The sequence below is a fragment of the Silurus meridionalis genome, chromosome 22 (assembly GCF_014805685.1).
Source record: "Silurus meridionalis isolate SWU-2019-XX chromosome 22, ASM1480568v1, whole genome shotgun sequence".
In the NCBI taxonomy this organism is placed as follows: Eukaryota; Metazoa; Chordata; class Actinopteri; order Siluriformes; family Siluridae; genus Silurus; species Silurus meridionalis.
The window spans coordinates 14,786,234-14,810,057 of NC_060905.1; the positions used below are offsets into that span (position 1 = coordinate 14,786,234).

Genomic DNA, 23,824 nt, shown 5'->3' on the forward strand with positions numbered 1-23,824 from the left:
CTACATTCTGTCTCAATCCCAATTAACGTTGTATACATAAAAATAGTGTCTGGCAAGGGAATGCCATTTATAGCTGTTATGACATTACTTACAATATGAATATACTTCTTCTAATGTATATGTCACAACATTAAGTGTAACTGTAAATAAATAAAAGAAGCACAAAAGCTATAATAGTAATACTCTGATCTTATATCATGTATGTTCAGAATGAAAAGAAAGTAAGTTCTTAGTAGAAAAGTACAAAAAAAACATAGACATGCTTTCTTTCACAGAACCCCAAACCTTTATTCACCACAGCTTGCTCACATCGATACATGTGTTAAGGGACAAAAGCACATGAACAGGAGAAAGGATGCAGAACGAAGCTCTGTGACCTGGGGATGTCTTGAATGGCTCAAATCCCCTGCTTTTAACACAAGAGCACTGATACACCCCCTGTGATCCACCCATGTCTCTGTAGATACAAACACACACTTACACGCAGGCGCATACACACACACACACACTTGGCTAAGGATGATGATGTAAGGTAACCTTCTTCTGAGATCCTGGTAGGTATCTATGGCTATGACTACAGAGTTTCTCTATGGCATGTTTTGATTAGAATGAGAGAACCACTAGAGAAAGGAAAATAGTGAGATCGACTGGATAAACGTGGCACCGGAATGGCACGTATGTCACATCACATAATCGAGTACTGTGAATGGAGTATTTAGCAAGCTCCCCCCTGTGCAGGACGTCATCTTTTGCTAAATTGCACGTGCATTTATTCATGTATGTATGTGTGTGTCCTTGCGTGAGTATACGTGCGTCCATAAATACATTGCGTCTGTGGTGATCCGACAATGTGCGTGAAGTGATGCGACTACGTACGTTCTTCACACTCACATACACACACAGAAAATCATGGCCGTTTTTGGGGTCGAAGAGGTAAAACCGCTAAATATCAGCTAGCCAGCAAATTCACAAACACCAAAGCCTGTTACAAGAGAAACTGCAGCAGATTGGAGAGATAGAGTGAGGAGAAATGAATACATCCATTGATAAATAGAGAGAAAACTATAAAATGGCACAATGCAATACTTTTGTCGCCTCATATATATAAAACAAAAAAAGGAAGTATTTACAAAAAAAAAAAAAAAGAGAGAAAAATTTATACCCACTTTGATTTTTTGAATTCGAGCAAAAAACATTCTTGTTTAGGGAGCAGTAAGATGCATGTTGTTTCTGTTTTTTATTTTATTTTTATTATTATTATTTCACTTACTTTTTGCGGGGGAAACTGGGGATAGGGTATGTGCTGTTGGTGCAGACTGGGGTTTGTCCTTCTCCTTCGGGGTAGGAAGTGTGGAGTGTATGTGGTGTGTGAGTGTATGAGACTCTTTCTCTACGGAGGACTAGGTAATAGGGAGAGAGGGTCTCTGACTTGGTCAGGTGGGTGATAGGGGGGAGATGGGTGGGGGAGCATTTTAGAACTGGAGATCTTCATCTGCGCTCAGCTCATCCCGCAGTTCCTTGTTCCTGCGCACCACCTGGGCATGTCTCTCCTGTATACACATAGAACCACAAATACACATTATATTACATTTTATGATCCATGTGTCATATTTCTTTACTCTCCTACACTCTATTTAATATAGGTAACCTCTATATATACAGGTAGCCTATATATAGTTACGATGGTTTCATGGGTTGATGGGTTTGATGGGTTGAGATATATATATATATATATATATATATATATATATATATATATATATATATATATATATATATATATATATATATCCTCAAGGCTCTAACTCTCACTCAGCCTCTCCCTGCTCTAAATCACCTACAGCTGTTTCCCATTACCTTTCCCCTTTGTAAGGTCCCGATTCCACCTCACTCGCTCTACTCGTTGCCATGAAAGATCTACCGGACGTCCTACCACTAGTATTCCCCGTACTTCGATGCTACTGGCTCCACTTTGGAGGAGGTACTCAAGATAGGTTTGCCTTTAACGGTTCACATTGGCGATCATCCCTGGACTACCCGCATTCCGGGTTCTACCCGCATTCCGGATTCTACCAGCATTACGGACCCTACCCGCATTCCGAATCCCACCCGCATTACGGACCCTACCCGCATTACGGATTCCACCCGCATTAGGAATTCTACCCGCATTCCGAATCCTACCCGCATTATGGATTATACCCGCATACCGGACCCTACCCGCATTATGGATTATACCCGCATTACTGATTATACCCGCTCTCCGGTTCGTATTTATCCTCAAGGCTCTGCCTTGTATATGCAGACAAATAGTGTTTAACCGTACTCTTCCGACTCTTGTTCTGTCGGTGACAGGAAAATATATCTTTTGAAAATTTTATATTAAATGGTACCAAATTACCCAAATAGGCTCGAACAAGTGTAAAATAATTGTTTTTAGTTAAATTGTTCTATTTCTTTTATTTCATTTAATTCATTTAATTTGTGCCAATTTAATTGGTTACTCAACTTAAACAATATAATAAAGTATATTGCATTCATTTAATTTATTCAATTTGATTTTTATCAAATAAAAAATATTATTTTATATAATAGTCAAATAAGCAGGCATTTTATTTAAAATTGTTTTAAAAATGTAAATTGTTGTTCACAAATTTTAATAATAAACAAGCAGTTTTATGTACCAAAACTGAACCAAACTGGTAAAACCTAGGTATGTACCGAAATGTGGATTTTTGTAACGTTGCACCCATATATATATATATATATATATATATATATATATATATATATATATATATATATATATATATATATATATATATATATATATAAAATGGTAATGTTTTCTGCAATGTTTCACAATGCACTACACTTTACACTGCTAATGCTAAAGTATAGTAGCATCTGCAAATCTTCAAACAGGGATATAAAATTAATTTTTTTATTTTAATATATTTATTATATATTTAATATTTATATTAAATGTTATTTTTGCTCCAAACTACTTCCTTGTAGAAAGTCATAGATTCACAACTGCAGCAAGCTCCATTTCATTGTTGCACACACTCTTTGGTTTGCTTAGCTTTTAGCTCTGACCCCCTTTTCCAACATCCACAGTCAACAGACATGGCTGCCCAGGACGACACTTCCTAGAATTCACAAATGTTGCATCGTTCTCAGTCTGCAGACTTCCGATTGAGCACACATTCACAATCACATATAATCAGCCTTTAAATAGGACTCTATGTGCATCTCTTAATCAGCTCCCTACTTCACTTATCAGGGCATTGATCAGAGACTCTGCACTGCAGATGTTTATTATTTTTACTTACTGGATATAACATATTTTCTAAATCCTTTAATATTTCCTCTCAGGCAGCTTTATCTACAAATATTTAACTGTCAATTGATTATATACATAGCTATTTTGACTCTTATAATTGTTTTGTATGAGATGTGCTCATGTTGCTGGAATCTAAATCATCACTGTGTCCTAATATGTAATAAACCGCTGTCCTTGCCAGTGTCCTAACATGTGTACTCAATATACTGAGTCACGACGTAGGAAGTAGGGATCTAATTGAGATGCACCTTCTTATTCAATCATACTTTGCGACGTATACACTCAGTTTATCTGTGTTTTTGTAATGTTACCGCACCTGTTTGTGTGCCACAGATTTTAGTTTGACCGGTATTTCGTTCTGTTTTTTTGTATTTGTACAGTAGTCCCTGCCTTACGATGTAGATGCGTTCTGATGACCCCATCGTAACATTAAAATATTGTAAGCCGAGACATGGCCTAGCCTACCCAGGAGTCTTAAAAAAGCGTGATCAGTATGGGGTAGTGTCAGGGTTTTACCCTTTGTGTTACATTTCCAGTTTTACTCTCTCTGCAACTGGGCTCACCATCGCTACTGTGGTGCCACACTGGAGTGTTCGAGCCCCTGATAAAGTAATATACTATAATTTAACAAATTACAACAGAGAAATTTACAGTAGCGTAGTATATAAATATATAAACTATGCAGTATATATGTTTGTGGAGGGCGGAGCATACGCTGCTGCATTTGTACCCGAAACGTAAAATCTTTTTCACATTTTGTCATATCACTATCATTACCGTTAGTTAAACCATCATAACTTGGGGGCCATCTGTATATCCTGTATCTAATGGCCTACATAAGCATGTTATTTGCCTTTTAAAGCTGTGCTGCTGCAGGTGTGTCTGTCTTTACCTTTATTACATGCCAGGAATAACTTGATTACATTTCAAAATGACTTGGTGATAGTTCAATGCAATAAGATTTGATTATGCAAGAAACAAAACATTATGAGGAACACATTATAGAACTGCTATCATAATAACAGTGGTGTGGTGCGTTGAAGACAAAACTGATGTTTACTGTTTTTCAATATGAGCATATCCAAAATCTTTATTTCTTCTTATACCCTCCTGCCAAGGATTATAATATTTACCTTAGTAATGAACAACATATACTCTTTAAACTTTATAAACAGTTTATAGTAATATTGGCTAATATTGGCTATTTCCACACCAGTTTCTATTTTCTTTTATTTCACTTGATGTTAATAAGACTAAAATATCTTCTGCATTGATAAAAAAAAATTTATGTATGCCACTTAAAAATAGGCAATCCCATCCTTAATCTTGTTTTCCATTGGGATCATGTACATACAATAATTTTTTGCATGAGTCTATGTTAAAAAAAATACTTAAACCTAAAAAACCTTTATACAATTTAAATAATATGTGGCCAGACATTTTTGGTTTACGATGGCTGAACATGATATTTAGTGCGTTCCTGTGCAAACTCTGCTTTAGGAGCCTCTTCTAATAAAATCATATTGCAGCTCAATAACTTTTTAAAATGTATTTTATTCCAACTAAATCTAATTCTTTCTCTTATCCAGGCAGGTGCTTGTTTTTTGTTATTTTCCTGAACAAAATACTCACCCTCTCCTGAAGACGCTCGAGCATAGCTATGAGCAGAGCCTCGCGGTTCTTGATGTTGTGCTCCATCTTCATGGTGAGTTTCTCCTCTGCCATCTTGCTGAAGTTGCTGTTTTCCTCCATGGCCTTGAGAAGCACATCGCGCTCGTGCTCACGCTTCTCAGCCAGAGCCTTAAGCACCTGAATCTCCTGAGACTGCAGACAGAAAGGAAAGAGGAAAATCGAGGGGCGAAAGGAGAGAGAAAAGCCAGATATACAGTTGAATGATGCCTGGCTACTCATTTCCTACCAGAAAGTTCTGATCAATAACTGAAAAAAGCAAACATTGTCAATGACTAAGCAGAAACTGTTATAACAAAAGAATCAATGACGGTCCGCATAAATCAATACGTATTTCAGGTCCAGAATGCGGCTTAGGGTATTAGCGATAAATGATTCAGTTCTCACTAAAGAAAAGCAATTTTTGGAAGGAACAGAATGCAGCAGATGTGTCACTCACTTTCCTTCGGTCCTCAGCTGCCTCCAGCTTCTTTTGAATGTCTTCCAGAGAAACGTCCCTCTTCTTGGGAGGAGCGGTGATGCTGTAACCCAGCTCAGTAGTGGGGGATGGTGTTTTCAGGATCACTTCGAAGGCTTGTCCAGAGGCTCGCTTATTAATGGGCGTGACCTTCATGTCTGTGCACAGACCAGGCACAGCAAAACATATGGGCAACAAGCAAATCAAACACATGTATCAATTAAACAACATTAGAAAACAATCTAATGCAGCTTTGAGACACTTATTCACCTGGATTAAATGTCACTGAGTTTTTCTTTTCGTATGCAGACCCCAAGCTATCTGATAACTTAGAATTAACATAACTTTTTCATTTCCCTTTCCTTACCTTCAAACTCGCCCATCATCTTGTTCCGGGCCTCTGGGTACAAGCAGGAGCAGATGAAGGAGACAAGGGGCAGCTCCTTCATCTTCTCTTTGTAAGCTGCAGCAAAAAACACATCAAATAAGCCCTTGGCCCAGATCTGTTATCTGTAATTCCAGCGAATATATGCAAAATGGGAATGGGTTTTCATTTGGGACAAAAAACATCATCACCGCAAACTCTCACAGGGCTGAATTAGCAGCAGCATTGTTTCCAATTATGTGCGCAGTTTTTATAGCCGAGGAAGAGGCATGATATCGTCGAAAGGTCCAGGATTTCAAACAAGCATATTCCCCATAGGCATCCACCTCCTGGACGTATGTTAAATAATTTATTTACTCAGCAGGCATCCAACTGCATGACTCCACTCTGATTCTTTTTTTTTTTAGATTTAATTTTGCAAGTTGGCAGGATGATAACCTACATAATGACTCTTATCTAGTTCATTAGTTTTGCTGAGCTGTTAGAATTTGTGTAGGTCTGTGTGGGATGATATTGATATTACACATTACAGGAACTCGGCATCTTCCCTACAGATGAGTATCAGCTGATAAATCTGTCTTCGGACATGTTTTTGGTTTTGAATTTGTATCAATATATCTCTCTTTTCTCATTCCATTGCCCTTCCTCAGCACCCTGTCCCTTTGCTCTATTCATTTCCAGAACTTTCCAGTATACTCTTATCACCATGATAACCCATCACACTGAAGAAACAGAGGTCAGATGAAACAAAGACATGGAAGCAGGCAGGCAAATGAAAGCAGTCCGCTTTTGGTGGTGTGTGAGCCCTAATTTGTAATTACCAGAGTGAACCATTTGAGTGAGGAGAGCAGTGGTGGGGGTTTGGTGCCGGAATACGAAGCACGCATACTGAGCAATCAGGCAAGTGTAGTCACCACGCCTCTTTCTAGACTGTCTAAGCAAGGAGGAAAGACGAATGATTGGCGGTTCAATGAAGCATTTAATTTAGGTCTTCTGATCTGGAGGTCAAAAAGGGGACCCCAGACAGGCCAAACGTCTGTGCTCAGTAAAATCTGTTAAGATTTACTGAGCTTCACTTAGTGAATGCCAAGACAACTGGCAAATCATCATGAGGAGACCACACCCATGCCCTGACCACTGGGCCATAAAAACAAGGTTTTTCTATTTTTGAAAGAATAGATCAGCGCACATATCAGAGACGACCTGCGATTGCATGCTAGAAATGCAATAAATATGGATTTAATGCCAAATACAAAGTGACATAAAAAGCACAATGGCCGACGCAGAAAACGTTAAACAGTGAAGGGAATGGCTGTCTTTGTGTGGCACATTCAGATAATGAATCAGCTTGACCAATTTAGACATCAATAATCTGACCCTCCCCACATACACCCTGTGTTCTGCAGACATATAACCATTATGAATGCCGGTAAGGAGCATGCTGTTTTATATTTCCTGTGGCACTATAAAGACAGATTGAGCATCAGAGGTGCATTTTAGAAGGAGACTTCAAATCAAAGCAAACAAAAGCTTGATCAGACATATTAGCGTCTACGCATTTGTAACTATTCAGGGTACTGGACATGCTGGTGAATTTGTAACCTTGAAATAATCCTGTTTAATGGTATAGATTTGGGTTAGATCTCTTAAACCTAACGTAATGGAATCAAAACCGGACTCTTCTTATAAATACATGAGCACTATGACACTTAGAATTTCTAAATAATGCAATTTAGGCTATGTAACTGGCAAATAAACTATATATATATATATATATATATATATATATATATATATATATATATATATATATATATATATATTGTGCACTTTAGTGTCAACGATCCAAGACGTGTAATCAGCTGCATAATTCCTCCATAAAGTTTCAAAGACATGGCAGATGTAGTAAAAATACCTACACCAAGCTAATCTTCTAAATCAACATTTGATTCATTAACTATGTATGAACTTCAACCTCTCAGAGTGATTAGAGGTCTTCTTTCAGAAGTTGCAGATGTCTCTGCGACACACGTACAATATGCAAACTCTTTTTTTAGAGCAGAATACTAAAATCATTATGATGCTGTGTGATGAAAGTAAATTACGAGCTTTTTCTACAGTGTTGCAGCTGAATGTGCTTCATCAGCTGTGCAGGCGAAAGAAGAAGCCCTCTGCAATTTTTTACAACCTTCACATTTATTACTGTATTACACTGCAGCTCATCCCCAGGCTAGGTTTGGTGGTGGCTTATTACGTTATTATTATTCATTTCCAAGTCATCATTTCTAAAAGCAATACGATGCCTGGAAATTATGCATAAACCTCTGATGATATCTACCACCAAGGTTTTAAATGTTACAGCAACTGATTGTCACGCCCTGTTTCATTAGTCATAATTACCTACAAAAACAGAAGAAAAAAAAACTGTAATGTTTGTGCTTCGAGATACACATTAAAGAACGTTATTAGGACTTTAGATGTCCAAATGAGGACTATACTTTGTTTTCTGTGAAGTAATAGCTGAACATAAATCAATCCCCGATGTTTTAATAAAAGGAAAAATCATTGTCACTTTATTGGCGCATTTCAGTGCAATACTTTAGATCACATTTTTAAACAATGCAAGAAAATTGTCGTCTTTCCATTTTCTTTACAGATCTCTAGGATATAGTTTTGAGCTGAACCATCACTTTAAAGCCACACAATGAGAACTGCAACGATTTTCCAAACATCATAATTTTCCTGTTTTGGGTGGCAATAGATGAATCTGATCTAGCGAGCAGGCCACATCCCCAGCATCCACCCATCATGACTCAATGATGGCAGCGCCTGATCAGCCTAACAATACTCAGCCAAAAATTGTAAAGCCATAAAACATGTATATGTGTGACTCGACTTCAAAGCACATTTCCTTGACAGTCCTTTTTGATCGCAAGCATGCGTCTGTCTATCCAGCCATAAATCATGGCTCCAGACAGAGTCTGAAATCCATGCACATGAAAAGAACTGCTCATAAATAAATCATGTAAATCGCCGATTTCTTGGAGAGCTCAATGCCTTTTTGTTTAATGCATGTAAAATTCAGGTGTCAGTTTTAACGTCATTGCACATATGCGCTAATATCTAAGAAAATATTTGGTTATGAGACCGAATAAATCTGATGTAGTCCGTAACAAAATGTCGGCGTGCCACCACAAATTCGCCATGTCGGGCATTAAAAAGCGACAGGATGAGAATTCGGTTCTGACAGCAACACATCCGGTTGAATCTTTTTTTAATTGTATTTTTTTGTTGTTGTTGCAGAAAACAGTACGTGAACAAATAAAAACGGATCTAAAAGAGCATGTGTTGGTTTCTAAGAGGGAGCTGTCCAGCATTGTGCAGCTGAAGTCGATCATAACCGAAGAGCGTGATCTTGGGTGGGGTCCCTTCTGCATCATGCTGGAAAAAGAAGCCTGAGATGGGCAGGTGCGGCAGCAGAAACAGCCTCTAAGACCCGCATTTTCACGCATTTTCACGCATTTATTTTTTCCAAACAATCATACCAAAGCATGCATGAAGCAATTTTATCTCTCGAATCGATCACTGACGCACAAAAGACACACACAAAAGACGCAGGTGACATCTAAACATTCATCAGCATCATTATTGATATTATGTATCATCATGTTTTATTATTATTATTTGCAACAGTATTATTTATTATTGTGTAACCTATGGGAGGATGCGAATCTAGATGTAGCCAATACAGGATTCTTTTCTGTGCAAACAGGGTGTCGTCTCGCCGCCTGGAGCATCTCATACATCATCAACCCACAAAAATATCAAATTGGTTTTCAAAGCAGTTAGATTGACTTACCGACTGCGGTTTTGGCCATGGCTGCGGTGGTACTTGGTGTTTTAGCGGAGAGGAGCTGTAGTTCCGGACGGTGTGGAGAGACTGGGCTGCTCTGTAAGGCACTGAGTCAGCAGAACGACGCTCTGAGACGGAGAAGACCGGAGACCGACAGCTCGAGAATATTAACACACGGCCGCGCGCTCTCGTTATACTGGGCGCGCGCTTGAATATGGCGCGCCAAATAGTCCATAAGTGACTTTTCCTCTCAATGGGTGGGACATGTCTGAATTCATGGAAAAAGTTCTTAATGCATTTATCAATGCATTTACATTTTAAAAATTGTTCAATATTTATATATTTTTTATTTTATGCATTTTTTTATTTTATTTGAATGACAAATTTTAGTTTGTCGTATTATTTGTTGAATTGAATGATTGTTTTCGTCAGAGCTCCTGTAAAATCAGATTTTTTTTTTTTCTTGAGTAAGTTTTCTCTTTTTAGAGATAAAACCAGGATGATTTAAAGGGTAGATGATTGCACTGCATTGGCTGAGCTGCATTATAGGAGGTTTGAGCACATGGCAAGAACTTTTTTGGTCGTTATTTCTGCATTTTATCTCTGTAAGCTTTGAAGTTTTGTGGGTGTCACAATATGTTGATATGCTTTAGACACGTGGTAAAGTCTGAGTGAGATTGAGTTGTGCAATTATTCAAAGTATGCTCATGAGGACATAGTGAATATGGCCTGCAAAAATATTTACGCATATAACTAAAATACTGATACTTGAGGGTAAAATGGAGGGTGTAAAAATTGTTTAATGTTCTCATTATTCAAAAAATAGAAAGGAATATTTCCAGTTGGGGATTGGATTAAGGATAGTGGCATGGCAACTGTTGCAAAAAGAATAGATTTGTTTCAATGTTGTGTGAATGTACCATTATGTACCATACCATGCACTCTTGGGGTTTAAATTAAAACAAGTTCAATAAAAGTTTGCATATTTTATTTTTAACATATTGTATAGTAAGACATTTTATAATATCAAACCATATAACACAGTTCTTGCAGCTTTATATCCCTACTTCTTCTTCTTCTTTTTCTTCACCTTATTTTGGCTTCTGCCATTAGTAGTCGGCACAGCGGATTTTCTGTCTCTATACCACCCTGTCCTATACATCTGCCTCTTTCAAACAAACTTTCATCTTTTTTGTCATCTTCCATCACATCCATAAACCTCCTCCTTGGCCTTCCTCTTTTCATTCTTCTACCGATATACCCCTACAAACTCCATATTTAAAAAAAAAGTATGCATTCTTGGAAAATGTAATGCTTCTTAAATTATGTCTGGTGGACAGATAAATCTGCTACCTAGTGTTTCATTACAGCTTTTTCCATCGTGTCGTACAAAACGAAGAATATTTTCTTGGGGCTTTTATGAGCCATATGGCTTTCCACAGTAACAGTCTGCAGCACTCGCCCCTGCTACAGCACACTGGAGGATTCTGTGTAATGTCCTCTCCTTGATGTTTCCAGTCTAACATGGATGAACATGAAACTAATCTACTCGTCTCTGCTATCTAAAACCTTCATTCCCGTCATGTTGTAAGCCCATATCCCAAATTAATATCTAGAGGTCATGTTTGTAGATGCTACTGTGTTTAACTTGTTAAGTGGATCTTAACATTGAAGCAGAATCATATCAATACTGTTCCTGTATTCATGGTAATGTACAAATAAAATAGTTTATGGTGAGGGAATAACATGAATAATGGAACACTTAGAACACTTAGAACACTTAGATCACTTAGATAGATCTATCTATCTATCTATCTATCTATCTATCTATCTATCTATCTATCTATCTATCTATCTATCTATCTATCTATCTATCTATCTATCTATCTATCTATCTATCTACAAACCCAATTCCAAAAATGTTGGGACACTGTACAAATTGTGAATAAAAACAGAATGCAATGATGTGAAACATAGATGACATATCAAATGTTTAAACTGAGAAAATGTATAATGTTAAGGGAAAAATAAGATGATTTCAAATGTCATGGCATCAACACATCTCAAATTTGGGACAAGGCCATGATTACCAGTGTGTGGCATCCCCTCTTATTTTTTTATCAGTCTGCAAACATCTGGGGACTGAGGAGACAAGTTGCTCAAGTTTAGGAATAGGAATGTTGTCCCATTATTGTCTAATACACGCTTCTAGTTGCTCAACTGTCTTAGGTCTTCTTTGTTGCATCTTCCTCTTTATGATGCGCTAAATGTTTTCTATGGGTAAGAGATCTGGACTGCAGGCTGGCCATTTCAGTACCCGGATCCTCCTTCTACACAGCCATGATGTTGTAATTGATGCAGTATGTGGTCTGGCATTGTCATGTTGGAAAATGCAAGGTCTTCCCTGAAAGAGACGATGTCTGGATGGGAGCATATGTTGTTCTAGAACTTGGATATACCTTTCAGCATTGATGGTGCCTTTCCAGATGTGTAAACTGCCCATGCCACACACACTCATGCAACCCCATACCATCAGAGATGCAGGCTTCTAAACTGAGCTCTGATAACAACTTGGATTGTCCTTATCCTCTTTAGTCTGGATGACATGGCGTCCCAGTTTTCCAAAAAGACCTTAACATTTTTATTCGTCTGACCACAGAACAGTTTTCCACTTTGCCACAGTCCATTTTAAATGAGCCTTGGCCCAGAGAAAACGCCTGCGCTCCTGGATCATGTTTAGATATGGCTTCTTTGTTGACCTATAGAGTTTTAGCCGGAAACGGTGAATGGCACGGTGGATTGTGTTCACCGACACTGTTTTCTGGAAGTATTCCTGAGCCCATGTTGTGATTTCCATTACAGTAGCATTCCTGTATGTGATGCAGTGTCATTTAAGGGCCCGAAGGTCACGGGCATCCAGTATGGTTTTCCGGCCTTGACCCTTACGCACAGAGATTGTTCCAGATTCTCTGAATCTTTGGATGATATTATGCACTGTAGATGATGATAACTTCAAACTCTTTGCATTTTTTCTCTGAGAAACTCCTTTTTGATATTGCTCCACTATTTTTCACCGCAGCATTGAGGGAATTGGTGATCCTCTGCCCATCTTGACCTGTGAGAGACACTGCCACTCTGAGAGGCTCTTTTTGTACCCAATCATGTTGCAAATTGACCTAATTAGTTGCAAATTGGTCCTTCAGCTATTCCTTATATGTACATTTAACTTTTCCGGCCTCTTATTGCTACCTGTCCCAACTTTTTTGGTATGTGTAGCTCTCATGAAATCCAAAATGAGCCAATATTTGGCATGACATTTCAAAATGTCTCACTTTCAACATTTGATATGTTATCTATATGAGATTTGTAAATTATTGCATTCTTTTTTATTCACAATTTGTACAGTGTCCCAACTTTTTTGGAATCGGGTTTGTATCTATCTTTCTAGACAGACAGACAGACAGACTGATATATAGATAATGTACTGTGCAAAGGTTTTAGGCAGTTGTGTAAAAAATGCTGTAGTAAAGAAGAATACTTTCAAAAACAATAGTGTTAATTTTTTTACATCAATTTTACAAAATGGAAGAAAATGAACAGAAATCCGAATCAAATCAATATTTAGTAGGAGAGCTCTTTACCTGCAAAACAGTATCAATTCTTATTAGGTACACTTGCACACAGTTTTTGAAGGAACTTGGCTGGGAGGCTCCAAACATCTTGGAGAACTAACCACAGATCTTCTGTGGATATAGTCTGCCTCAAATTCTTCTGTCTCATCATGTAATCTCATTCAGACTCGATGATGTTGAGATTAGGGCTCTGTGGGGGTAAAACTAGTACTTCCAGGACTCCTTGTTCTTCTTTATATTGAAGATAGTCCTTAAAGTTTTTCTCAGTTGCTTTGGAACGTTTCTCAGATCAGAAATGAATTTCTCAAAACTCATTTTTCAACCTCCATGTCATTTAGTTAGCACATTATAAAAACATTTCTCGTTGCTTTGGTCAAATTGCGAACGCGTTAGTACATCCATATAATACATTGTGTACAAGTGTCTGCTGTTTCCTACATTATCAGTTGTTTATGTTCATGTTGATCAGAATATATTATACTGGTTTCAACTAAATAGTCTTAAACCCCAAAACATCTCGGCATTGGTTCATTGTATAAGTCATTGAATGCAAAATGGTTAATCCAGTTGTCATCATCTGTCAGCTAAAATTTCTATTAAACTTTTTTTTGTAAATGTGACTTGAATTGATGAATTGTGCAGATGAATCTTGAATGTCACTAATGAAGGCGAGTGAACGGCATCAGATCAACCAATGATCAACTAGTTCTCTAAAACAGGTCAAAGGTCAATCTTGTGAAACTTCAATTGGAGTGTATACGGACAGAGCAAAACAAAGAATTATACATTCTGAAAATGAATCAACAACCAAGAAACAAACAAACACTTGTATAGTTCAGTAAAAGTGTGAATCTTGTGCGGTCTCTTGCAATCAGTATAAATCAAATATGCAATCAAACAAATGAAATTGTACTGCTGAAATTCATATACACCAAACAGAAGGAATAAAAATGTTGTGCATTTTCTTTAGTCACTGTGATCCAAACTGTAGTTTATATCAAGAGATCCTAAAATTGTGCAGCGTCATACTGACAACATGACCAAACATTTTGATGATCTTGTTTGTGAACAATGACAAAGAGGCTTTTCATTCTGATGGGAATGAGATGTTCACTGACACAAATACTTACTTTTGAGAGATAAACTTTTGAGTATTTTGAGAAAAGTCAGGGCTTTTGCAAGAAATCCGATGTATTGTGCTGCTTGTACACATTGTTTTGCAGTTACTGGTTTTCACATATTAAGGATGATTCGAGAAATGCTCCAAAGCAACTGAGTAAAACTGTACATAGGCAATCAAATAAATACATTTGTGCTGCTGCTGATATACAGTGAGGAAAATAAGCATTTGAACACACTGCTATTTTGCAAGTTCTCCCACTTAGTAATCATGGAGGGGTCTGAAATTGTCATCGTAGGTGCATGTCCACTGTGAGAGACATAATCTAAAAAAAAAATCCAGAAATCACAATATATGATTTTTAAACTATATATTTGTATGATACAGCTGCAAATAAGTATTTGAACACCTGTCTATCAGCTAGAATTCTGACCCTCAAAGACCTGTTAGTCTGCCTTTAAAATGTCCACCTCCACTACATTTATTATCCTAAATTAGATGCACCTGTTTGAGGTCGTTAGCTGCATAAAGACACCTGTCCACCCCATACAATCAGTAAGAATCCAACTACTAACATGGCCAAGACCAAAGAGCTGTCCAAAGACACTAGAGACAAAATTGTGCACCTCCACAAGGCTGGAAAAAAAGGTCCACTGTTGGAGAAATCATTAGAAAATGGAAGAAGCTAAACATGACTGTCAATCTCCCTCGGACTGGGGCTCCATGCAAGATCTCACCTCGTGGGGTCTCAATGATCCTAAGGAAGGTGAGAAATCAGCCCAGAACTACACGGGAGGAGCTGGTCAATGACCTGAAAAGAGCTGGGACCACCGTTTCCAAGGTTACTGTTGGTAATACACTAAGACGTCATGGTTTGAAATCATGCATGGCACGGAAGGTTCCCCTGCTTAAACCAGCACATGTCCAGGCACGTCTTAAGTTTGCCAATGACCATTTGGATGATCCAGAGGAGTCATGGGTAAAAGTCATGGGGTCAGATGAGACCAAAATAGAACTTTTGGGTCATAATTCCACTAAACGTGTTTGGAGGAAGAAGAATGATGAGTACCATCCCAAGAACACCATCCCTACTGTGAAGCATGGGGGTGGTAGCATCATGCTTTGGGGGTGTTTTTCTGCACATGGGACAGGGTGACTGCACTGTATTAAGGAGAGGATGACCAGGGCCATGTATTGCAAGATTTTGGGGAACAACCTCCTTCCCTCAGTTAGAGCATTGAAGATAGGTTGAGGCTGGGTCTTCCAACATGGCAATGACCCGAAGCACACAGCCAGGATAACAAAGGAGTGGCTCTGTAAGAAGCATATCAAGGTTCTGGCGTGGCCTAGCCAGTCTCCAGACCTAAACCCAATAGAGAATCTTTGGAGGGAGCTCAAACTCCGTGTTTCTCAGCGACAGGCCAGAAACCTGACTGATCTAGAGAAGATCTGTGTGGAGAAGTGGGCCAAAATCCCTCCTCCGTCATTATCATTGACTTTCTCAGGTGTTCAAATACTTATTTGCAGCTGTATCATACAAATAAATAGTTAAAAAATATATATACACACTATATATATCCAAGTCAAGTCAAGTCAAGTTTATTTGTATAGCGCTTTTCACAACAGACATTGTCTCAAAGCAGCTTTACACAAATCAACAGTGATGGTGAATGGTGTGCATTTGTCCCTGATGAGCAAGCCGTGGCGACTGTGGCAAGGAAAAACTCCCTTAGATGTTATGAGGAAGAAACCTTGAGAGGAACCAGACTCAAAAGGGGAACCCATCCTCATCTGGGTGACATCAAGAGTTTGATCATAAATCTTTCAACAATACAGAACACTGGAGAGTGAGAACTAACATGATTACTGGAGTATAAGATTATAAGTAATGTTCTTTCTGCAGTCTTAAACAGTCTATATGGTTAGTAGCTCCGAGTTTTATAAGCTCAGCATTTGTGATCACCACAGATCCAGCATCAGCTTCTCCATGCCAGAGCCTTTAAACACTCCAGGAGGTCCAATGTCAAAACTCCACACATGTAGCGGGATCCAAATGGCACTGGTACGTCTCTAGATGGTTCAGGATGTTTGTGAGTTCGGCATCTACTTCTTTAAAGGTCCGTAATCATCACGAGGTGGGAGGTGACTGGAGCTGGAGCAACCTCAGGATGCCTCGGGATGGGGAGAGAAAGAGAAGCAGTGGAGAGGAATTAGCGTAGCTGCTGTTCATGATATTAACAGCACAAGTTGATAATGTGCATGTGATCAGATGTTCTGGAGCACAAGGTTATGATGTGATGTGTGTTATGTGTAGGCTTTGCTAAAAGATACGTTTTAATCTACACTTAAATTGGGTGAGTGTGTCTGAGCCCCGAACACCGTCAGGAAGACTATTCCAGAGTTTAGGAGCTAAATGTGAAAATGCTCTACCACCTTTAGTGGACTTTGCTATTCTAGGAACTACTAGAAGCCCAGAGTTTTGAGATCTCAGGAGCGTGGCGGATTGTAGCGTGTTAAAAGACTGGATAGATACACGGAGCCAAACCATTTAGTGCTTTATAAGTGAGAAGTAATAGTTTGTAGTCTATTCGAAACTTAACAGGAAGCCAATGTAGGGACGATAAGATCGGGGTTATGTGATCATATTTTTTTGACCTTGTAAGAACTCTGGCTGCTGCATTCTGGACTAACTGAAGCTTGTTTATTAATGAAGCAGGACATCCACCTAGTAACGCATTACAGTAGTCTATTCTGGAGGTCATAAACGCATGGACGAGCTTCTCTGCATCGGATATAGACAACATATTTCTTAGCTTAGAAATATTTCTAAGGTGAAAGAAGGCTGTTTTGTAACCTGATTGATGTGATTTTTGAAAGACAAGTCGCTGTCTAAAATAACACCCAGGTCTTTTACCGTTGAACTAGTGGTTACAGAACATCCGTCTAAATGCAGGTTGAGATGCTGGAGCGTCTGTATACCAGTTTTGGGCCGATGAGCAAAATCTCAGTCTTATCAGAATTTAAAAGTAGAAAGTTATGGGTCATCCAATCTCTTAGTTCCTTAACACACTCAGTCATCCGGGTTAATTGAGCTGTATCGCCTGGTTTAGATGAAATATATAGCTGAGTATCATCAGCATAACAATGGAAGCTAATTCCATGCCTTCTAATAATATTTCCTAACGGAAGCATGTATATTGTGAAGAGCAGGGGTCCTAGAACTGAACCTTGCGGCACGCCATAATTTACTTGCATTAGCCTGGATAGCTCTCCATTCAAATCTACGAAATGGTAACGATCGGACAGGTAGGATTTAAACCAGCTTAATGCCTGTCCCTGAATGCCGATGTAATTTTGTAAGCGATCTAGGAGGAGATCATGGTCTATAGTGTCGAATGCAGCACTAAGATCTAGTAAAACCAACAGCGAGATGAAGCCTTGGTCTGAAGCTAAAAACAGGTCATTAGTTATTTTAACTAGAGCAGTTTCTGTGCTATGATGGGGCCTAAAACCTGACTGAAATTCTTCAAAGATATTGTTCTCTTGCAGGTAGGAACATAACTGTGCAGCGACAATCTTTTCTAAAATCTTAGACATAAATGGGAGATTTGAAATTGGTCTGTAATTTGATAACGTGTTTGGATCCAGATTAGGTTTTTAATGAGGGGCTTAATAACTGCTAACTTGAGGGATTTAGGGACGTGACCTAAAGATAGTGAGGAGTTAATAATATTTAGAAGAGGCTCACCAGTTGTATATAACACTTCCTTCAGTAATTTAGTAGGAATTGGATCTAACTGACATGTTGTCGATTTAGCTTTGGCAATAACATTATACAGCTCTTCCTGTCCTATACATGTAAAACAGTGGAGTTGTGGAGTTGAAGGTAACACTGTCTCAGGAGATGCTGTAAGAGGTTGAACTGCCACAATTGTTTTTCTAATGTTATCTATTTTTCAGTGAAGAAAATCATAAAGTCCTCACTACTAAACTGTGATGGAACACAATTTTCAGAGCCCTGATTTGTAGTTAGTTTAGCTACTGTACTGAAAAGGAACCTGGGATTGTTTTTGTTGTTTTCTATAAGTTTGCTCAGGTGTTCAGCTCTAGCAGCTTTTAGCGCCGTCTGTAGCTGAGCATACTGTCTTTATCTGTGATTCTAAATACCTCCAATTTAGTTTTCCTCCATTTTCTCTCCAGATTACGTGCTGTTCTCTTGAGGGCATGTGTATGACTATTATACCAAGATGCAGGTGCTTGGTCTCTAACCTTTTTAACCGGATAGGGCAACGGTGTCTAATGTGCTAGTGAGGATAAGGTCTATGTTCTTAGTTATCTCATCAAGATTAATAGTAGTTATGGGTTTAGTGAGAAATTGAGATAAATCAGGCAGGTTATTTATGAATCTGTCCTTAGTGGTTGGAACAATAGTCCTACCAGGTCGATAACGTGGTGCAACACGGCTAATCTGCTTTACCGGTAGTGTGTACAGTATGAGGTAATGGTCTGTGATGTCATCACTCTGAGGTAAAATATCTATATCAGTGACGTCTGCTCCGTGTGATATTATTAAGTCTAGTGTGTGGTTAAAGCGATGAGTTGGTCTGGTGACGTTTTGTTTAACCCCAAAAGAGTTTAATAAGTCAACAAATGATAATCCTAGAGCATCGTTTACATCATCTACATGAATATTAAAGTCTCCTACAAGCAGCACTTTATCAAAATTGATCAAGAGATCTGATAGAAAACAAGCAAACTCTTGAAGAAAATCAGCGTAGGGTCCTGGGGGTCTGTACACGGTGACCAGAGCGAGTTTACTATGTATGTCCGAAAGTACAACTTTAAGAACGAGCACTTCAAATGATTTAAAGCTGAATCCTAACATCTGACTAACATTAAGAGAAGCAGTATAAATGGTTCCTACACCCCCCCCACGACCAGTCTGACGGGGCTCATGCTTATAAGCATATCCTGACGGTGTCGACTCGTTTAGACCCATATAATCACCTGGTTTAATCCAGGTCTCAGTGAGACAGAGTGCATCGAGATTATTCTCTGTGATCATCTCATTTATAATCAGTGCTTTGGGTGCAAGTGATCTAATGTTTAAAAGACCAAACTTTAAAACTTTTTGGTGTTTGTTTATCTGGCATTTTTCAGTTTTAACTTCAATGAGATTGTTTCTGGATCTTGTGTATTTACTTCTTGGTTTTGCTACACGAGGGATAGATACGGTTTCTATAAACTGGGCTGTGTGTGAACTTGTAACTATTTGGTCTGTTGTATGCGTGTTCTCATTGTCGAAGATTTCCTGATGTCTTACCAGTCAGATGGTGTGAAGTATCCTAGAGATGTTATCTGATAGCACTGCTGCTCCAACTCTGCTGGGGTGCAGGCCATCAGGCGGAAGAACCTAGGACGCTCCCAGAAACAGTTCCAGTTATTAACAAAGAGAAGTTTATGTTCTCGACACCATGACTGTAACCATTCATTTAGAGCTAAAAGTCTACTAAACTTCTCAGCCCCTCGCTGGTAAGTGGGAAGAGGTCCTGACACTATGATCCTCGTTGTGGGTGATGTGCTGCGTGCCGTCTCCACCAGGATCCTGAATCCTCATATATATCCTATATATATCCTCACTATATATATATATATATATATATATATATATATATATATATATATATATATATATATATATATACAGTATATACACTATATATATTTATATATATATATATATATATATATATATATATATATATATATATATATATATATATATATATAGTGAGAAATCATACAGAAGAAATTCAGTCTTGTGTATTTTCATTCGTAGTTTGTATCAGGAAATACTGAAAATGTGCAGCGTCATACTGACAGCATGACTAAACATTTTAACGATTTTGTTTATGAACAATGACAAAAGGACTGCGTTGAGATGTTCATAGACACAAATACTTACTTTTGAGAGATGAACTATGGATTTTGAGAAAAGTATAGACTTTTGCAAGAAATCCAATATATTGTACTGTGTAATGTAATGTACTGTATTTATCAGCATTGAGGACACTCTCCATCCGGTCTAAATCTAAATCTCCAACTCCAGCCTTTCGACAAGCAACTTGTTTTTTGCTACAGCAGAATATTTGAGATTTTGACTCATCAGTCTACAAACCCAATTCCAAAAAAGTTGGGACACTGTACAAATTATGAATAAAAAAGGAATGCAATAATTTACAAATCTCATAAACATATTTTATTCACAGAATATAGATAACATATCAAATGTTGAAAGTGAGACATTTTGAAATGTTATGACAAATATTGGCTCATTTTGGATTTAATGAGAGCTACACATTCCAAAAAAGTGGGGACAGGTAGCAATAAGAGGCCAGAAAAGTTAAATGTACATATAAGGAACAGCTGGCGGACCAATTTGCAACTTATTAGGTTAATTGCAATGGGCAGAGGATCACCAATTCCCCCAATGCTAAAAATAATGGAGCAATATCAGAAAGGAGTTTCTCAGAGACAAATTGCAAAGAGTTTGAAGTTATCATCATCTACAGTGCATAATATCATCCAAAGATTCAGAGAATCTGGAACAATCTCTGTGCGTAAGGGTCAAGGCCGGAAAGGACAACCCAAGTTGTTATCAGAGCTCAGTTTAGAAGCCTGCATCTCTGATGGTATGGGGTTGCATGAGTGCGTGTGGCATGGGCAGCTTCAATGGCACCATCAATGCTGAAAGGTATATCCAAGTTCTACAACAACATATGCTCCCATCCAGACGTCGTCTCTTTCAGGGAAGACCTTGCATTTTCCAACATGACAATGCCAGACCACATACTGCATCAATTACAACATCATGGCTGCGTAGAAGAAGGATATGAGTACTGAAATGGCCAGCCTGCAGTCCAGATCTTTCACTCATAAAAAACATTTGGCGCATCATAAAGAAGAAGATGTGACAAAGAAGACCTAAGACAGTTGAGCAAATAGAAGACAACTTCTGAGCAGAGTTTTTTAGACATTACATGGGTGTTCCTAGGTCCCACTGCTTTCATCTAGTACTTGACATATTTCGATGTCAAAGGGAAGTAATTATAAAGTTCCATTGGCTGGCTACTGCCTCTACAGTCCTCAACATTGCCTGTTTCTTTGTGTTTCCTAAAAATATTTTGAACAGCAGATCTTGAAATAAGTCTCACCTATCACAGCACTCTTTGTTTCATTTGTCTTCCATTTTTTCTCACACACTTTGGCTTCTTGTTCAGGGCTCAGTTCTTTATAGTCATGTTTTCTGGAGTTTTATTTTCATTTGTGCTATAAATTAAAATAAATATATGTACCTGCATCTACTCCCTGCTCCTTACATGACAATAATCACAAACATGTATGTTTTTATTTGTCTTAGAAACAAATTTGAATCACAAAGGAAACATATATATATTCAAGCTGTGTGAACATATATCAGTATAACACACACACAAAAGAAATATCTTTGTTAAATATGTGACACAATTATTAACACCTGTAATTATTCATATATGTAAATTATTAACCAAATAAGTACATTCCCATTGATATTTTAGATGTTTTATTACATCTGAAAGACTACGAACAGAAAACTATGACCTCCTCTTTCACAGGGGTATAAATCTAAGGTAACACAAAGGCCAAAAACCTCCAAAATGTTGTCGAGCTATACAAAATGAGAAGAGTCTATAAGACAACGCCCTAAGCACTAAAAACGCTTCAAATTAAATTGCAATTTTATTTCAAACCACAAGATGGCAGTAGTAGCATTAGATGGACTGTACTCGGTACACTTTTTCTCAGTTGCTTTGCAGCGTTTCTCAAATCATCCTTAATATTTGCAAATATTTGGTATATATGAATTTCAGCAGCACAAATTCATTTATTGATTTTGCATTCAATGACTTATACAATGAACTGTTGCTGAGATGTTTTGGGGGTTTAGACTATTTACCAGTATAAACCAGTATAATATATTTTGATTAACATGACATAAACAACTCATAATGTAAAAAACAGCAGACACTTGTACACAATCGATTAAATGAATGTACAAAAGCATTTGCAATTTAAACAAAAAGCAACAAGAAATGTTTTTATGATGAGCACAAATAATTAAATGATATAGAGGTTGAACAAGTAGTTTTGACAAATTCATTTCTGATCTGAGAAACGCTCCAAAGTAACTGAGAAAAACTGTAAGAATAAATTCTGCTGGCATCCAGATATGGCATCCAGATCGTTCGTTGAGTGGAAATGCTTTCCGTGCCTTGTGTAAAACTTGCCAAAGTCGTTCTTTAGTAGTTAGAGTTTTCTTTCAGACTTTGTGATGCAGGTAATCCCAGAGCAGTTCAGTAGGATTTAGGTGTGGTGACTTGGAAGACTGTTCACTATCTAAATAATGTTTACTAAACATTTATATACGTATGTTTCGGCTTATTGTCTTGTGTTGTATGGTGAAGTCGGTTCCAATCAGCCACAGTCCAGATAGAATTGCAAGTATGGAATGGTAGCCATGTTGGTTCAGTATTGCTTTCACACCTGCTTTAAAATAACTTCAACCCATTAAGCTTCCACTTCCATGTTCTATGTTCCAGTTGGTAGCATGCTTTCCTTGAGTAATCTAAATCCTATACATTTTTAATGCGGTACAACTCATGCATTCATAAATTCTGAATAACATGCAATAACATACAGTGTATACTAAACTACTATATATTAAACAATTTTAAATGAACGTCTCACACCACTATAGTCACATGACCATGCAGCTGTTTGAGAGCTCATATGCCATGGAGTGTAAAAGTAGAAAGCCATGCCATCTCACAGACAGCATAAGTCTGTTCTGATTTCATCTAATCTGCCTGCATGGAATACCTTTACCATTATGCAAAGTGCATTCAGGGCCTTTCTTTTTTCCCCCCGTCAGTGTCAAGGAGGCATTGTGTGCAGATATATTTTGCACATATTGAATCTATTTAAAAAATCTGCCACACTACACTCTATAAAGGCAATTCTGTTTGCCCTGTGGGTGAAATGTGAGGATGTGACAGATGGAGCATTTGCATTGGTGGCGTTTATAAGCAAAGAAGCTTACAGCAAGGCTGGTTGGAGGCACTGTTTGACTGAGGAACTTGTGAAGAATGTCAGAGTGAATCTGTTTATGTTAAGTAAGTTCACAACTCCAGACTTATTTCTATATAAAATAATAAGAATTCCAAATAAAAAAAAATTAAAATAAAGAGTTTTTTCACCAGGTATTCATTCAGACACAGTTTCCCATTGGCTTGTTGACATATAAGT

General features: G+C 37.9%; 1 protein-coding gene across 1 annotated transcript; it reads right to left on the bottom strand.

Annotated features, from left to right (window-relative positions):
- Nucleotides 1–263: 263 nt before the first annotated feature.
- On the bottom strand, nt 264–9,903 carry stmn2b (stathmin 2b). The gene is made up of 5 exons (XM_046835552.1): nt 9,734–9,903; nt 5,857–5,952; nt 5,472–5,647; nt 4,976–5,167; nt 264–1,550 (listed from the first exon to the last, which is right to left on the bottom strand). The coding sequence occupies exons 1-5, from the start codon at nt 9,750–9,752 to the stop codon at nt 1,473–1,475; spliced, it is 561 nt and encodes a 186-aa protein (XP_046691508.1). The 5' UTR covers nt 9,753–9,903; the 3' UTR covers nt 264–1,472.
- Nucleotides 9,904–23,824: the final 13,921 nt, after the last annotated feature.

What these genes read in the sequence shown, in the direction of transcription:
- stmn2b (XM_046835552.1), bottom strand. An exon ending in GATGATGGGCGAGTTTGAAG is followed by an intron (nt 5,648 to 5,856) that starts GTAAGGAAAGGG and finishes GTCTGTGCACAG; the next exon opens with ACATGAAGGTCACGCCCATT. An exon ending in TCGAGCGTCTTCAGGAGAGG is followed by an intron (nt 1,551 to 4,975) that starts GTGAGTATTTTG and finishes ATGTGTATACAG; the next exon opens with GAGAGACATGCCCAGGTGGT.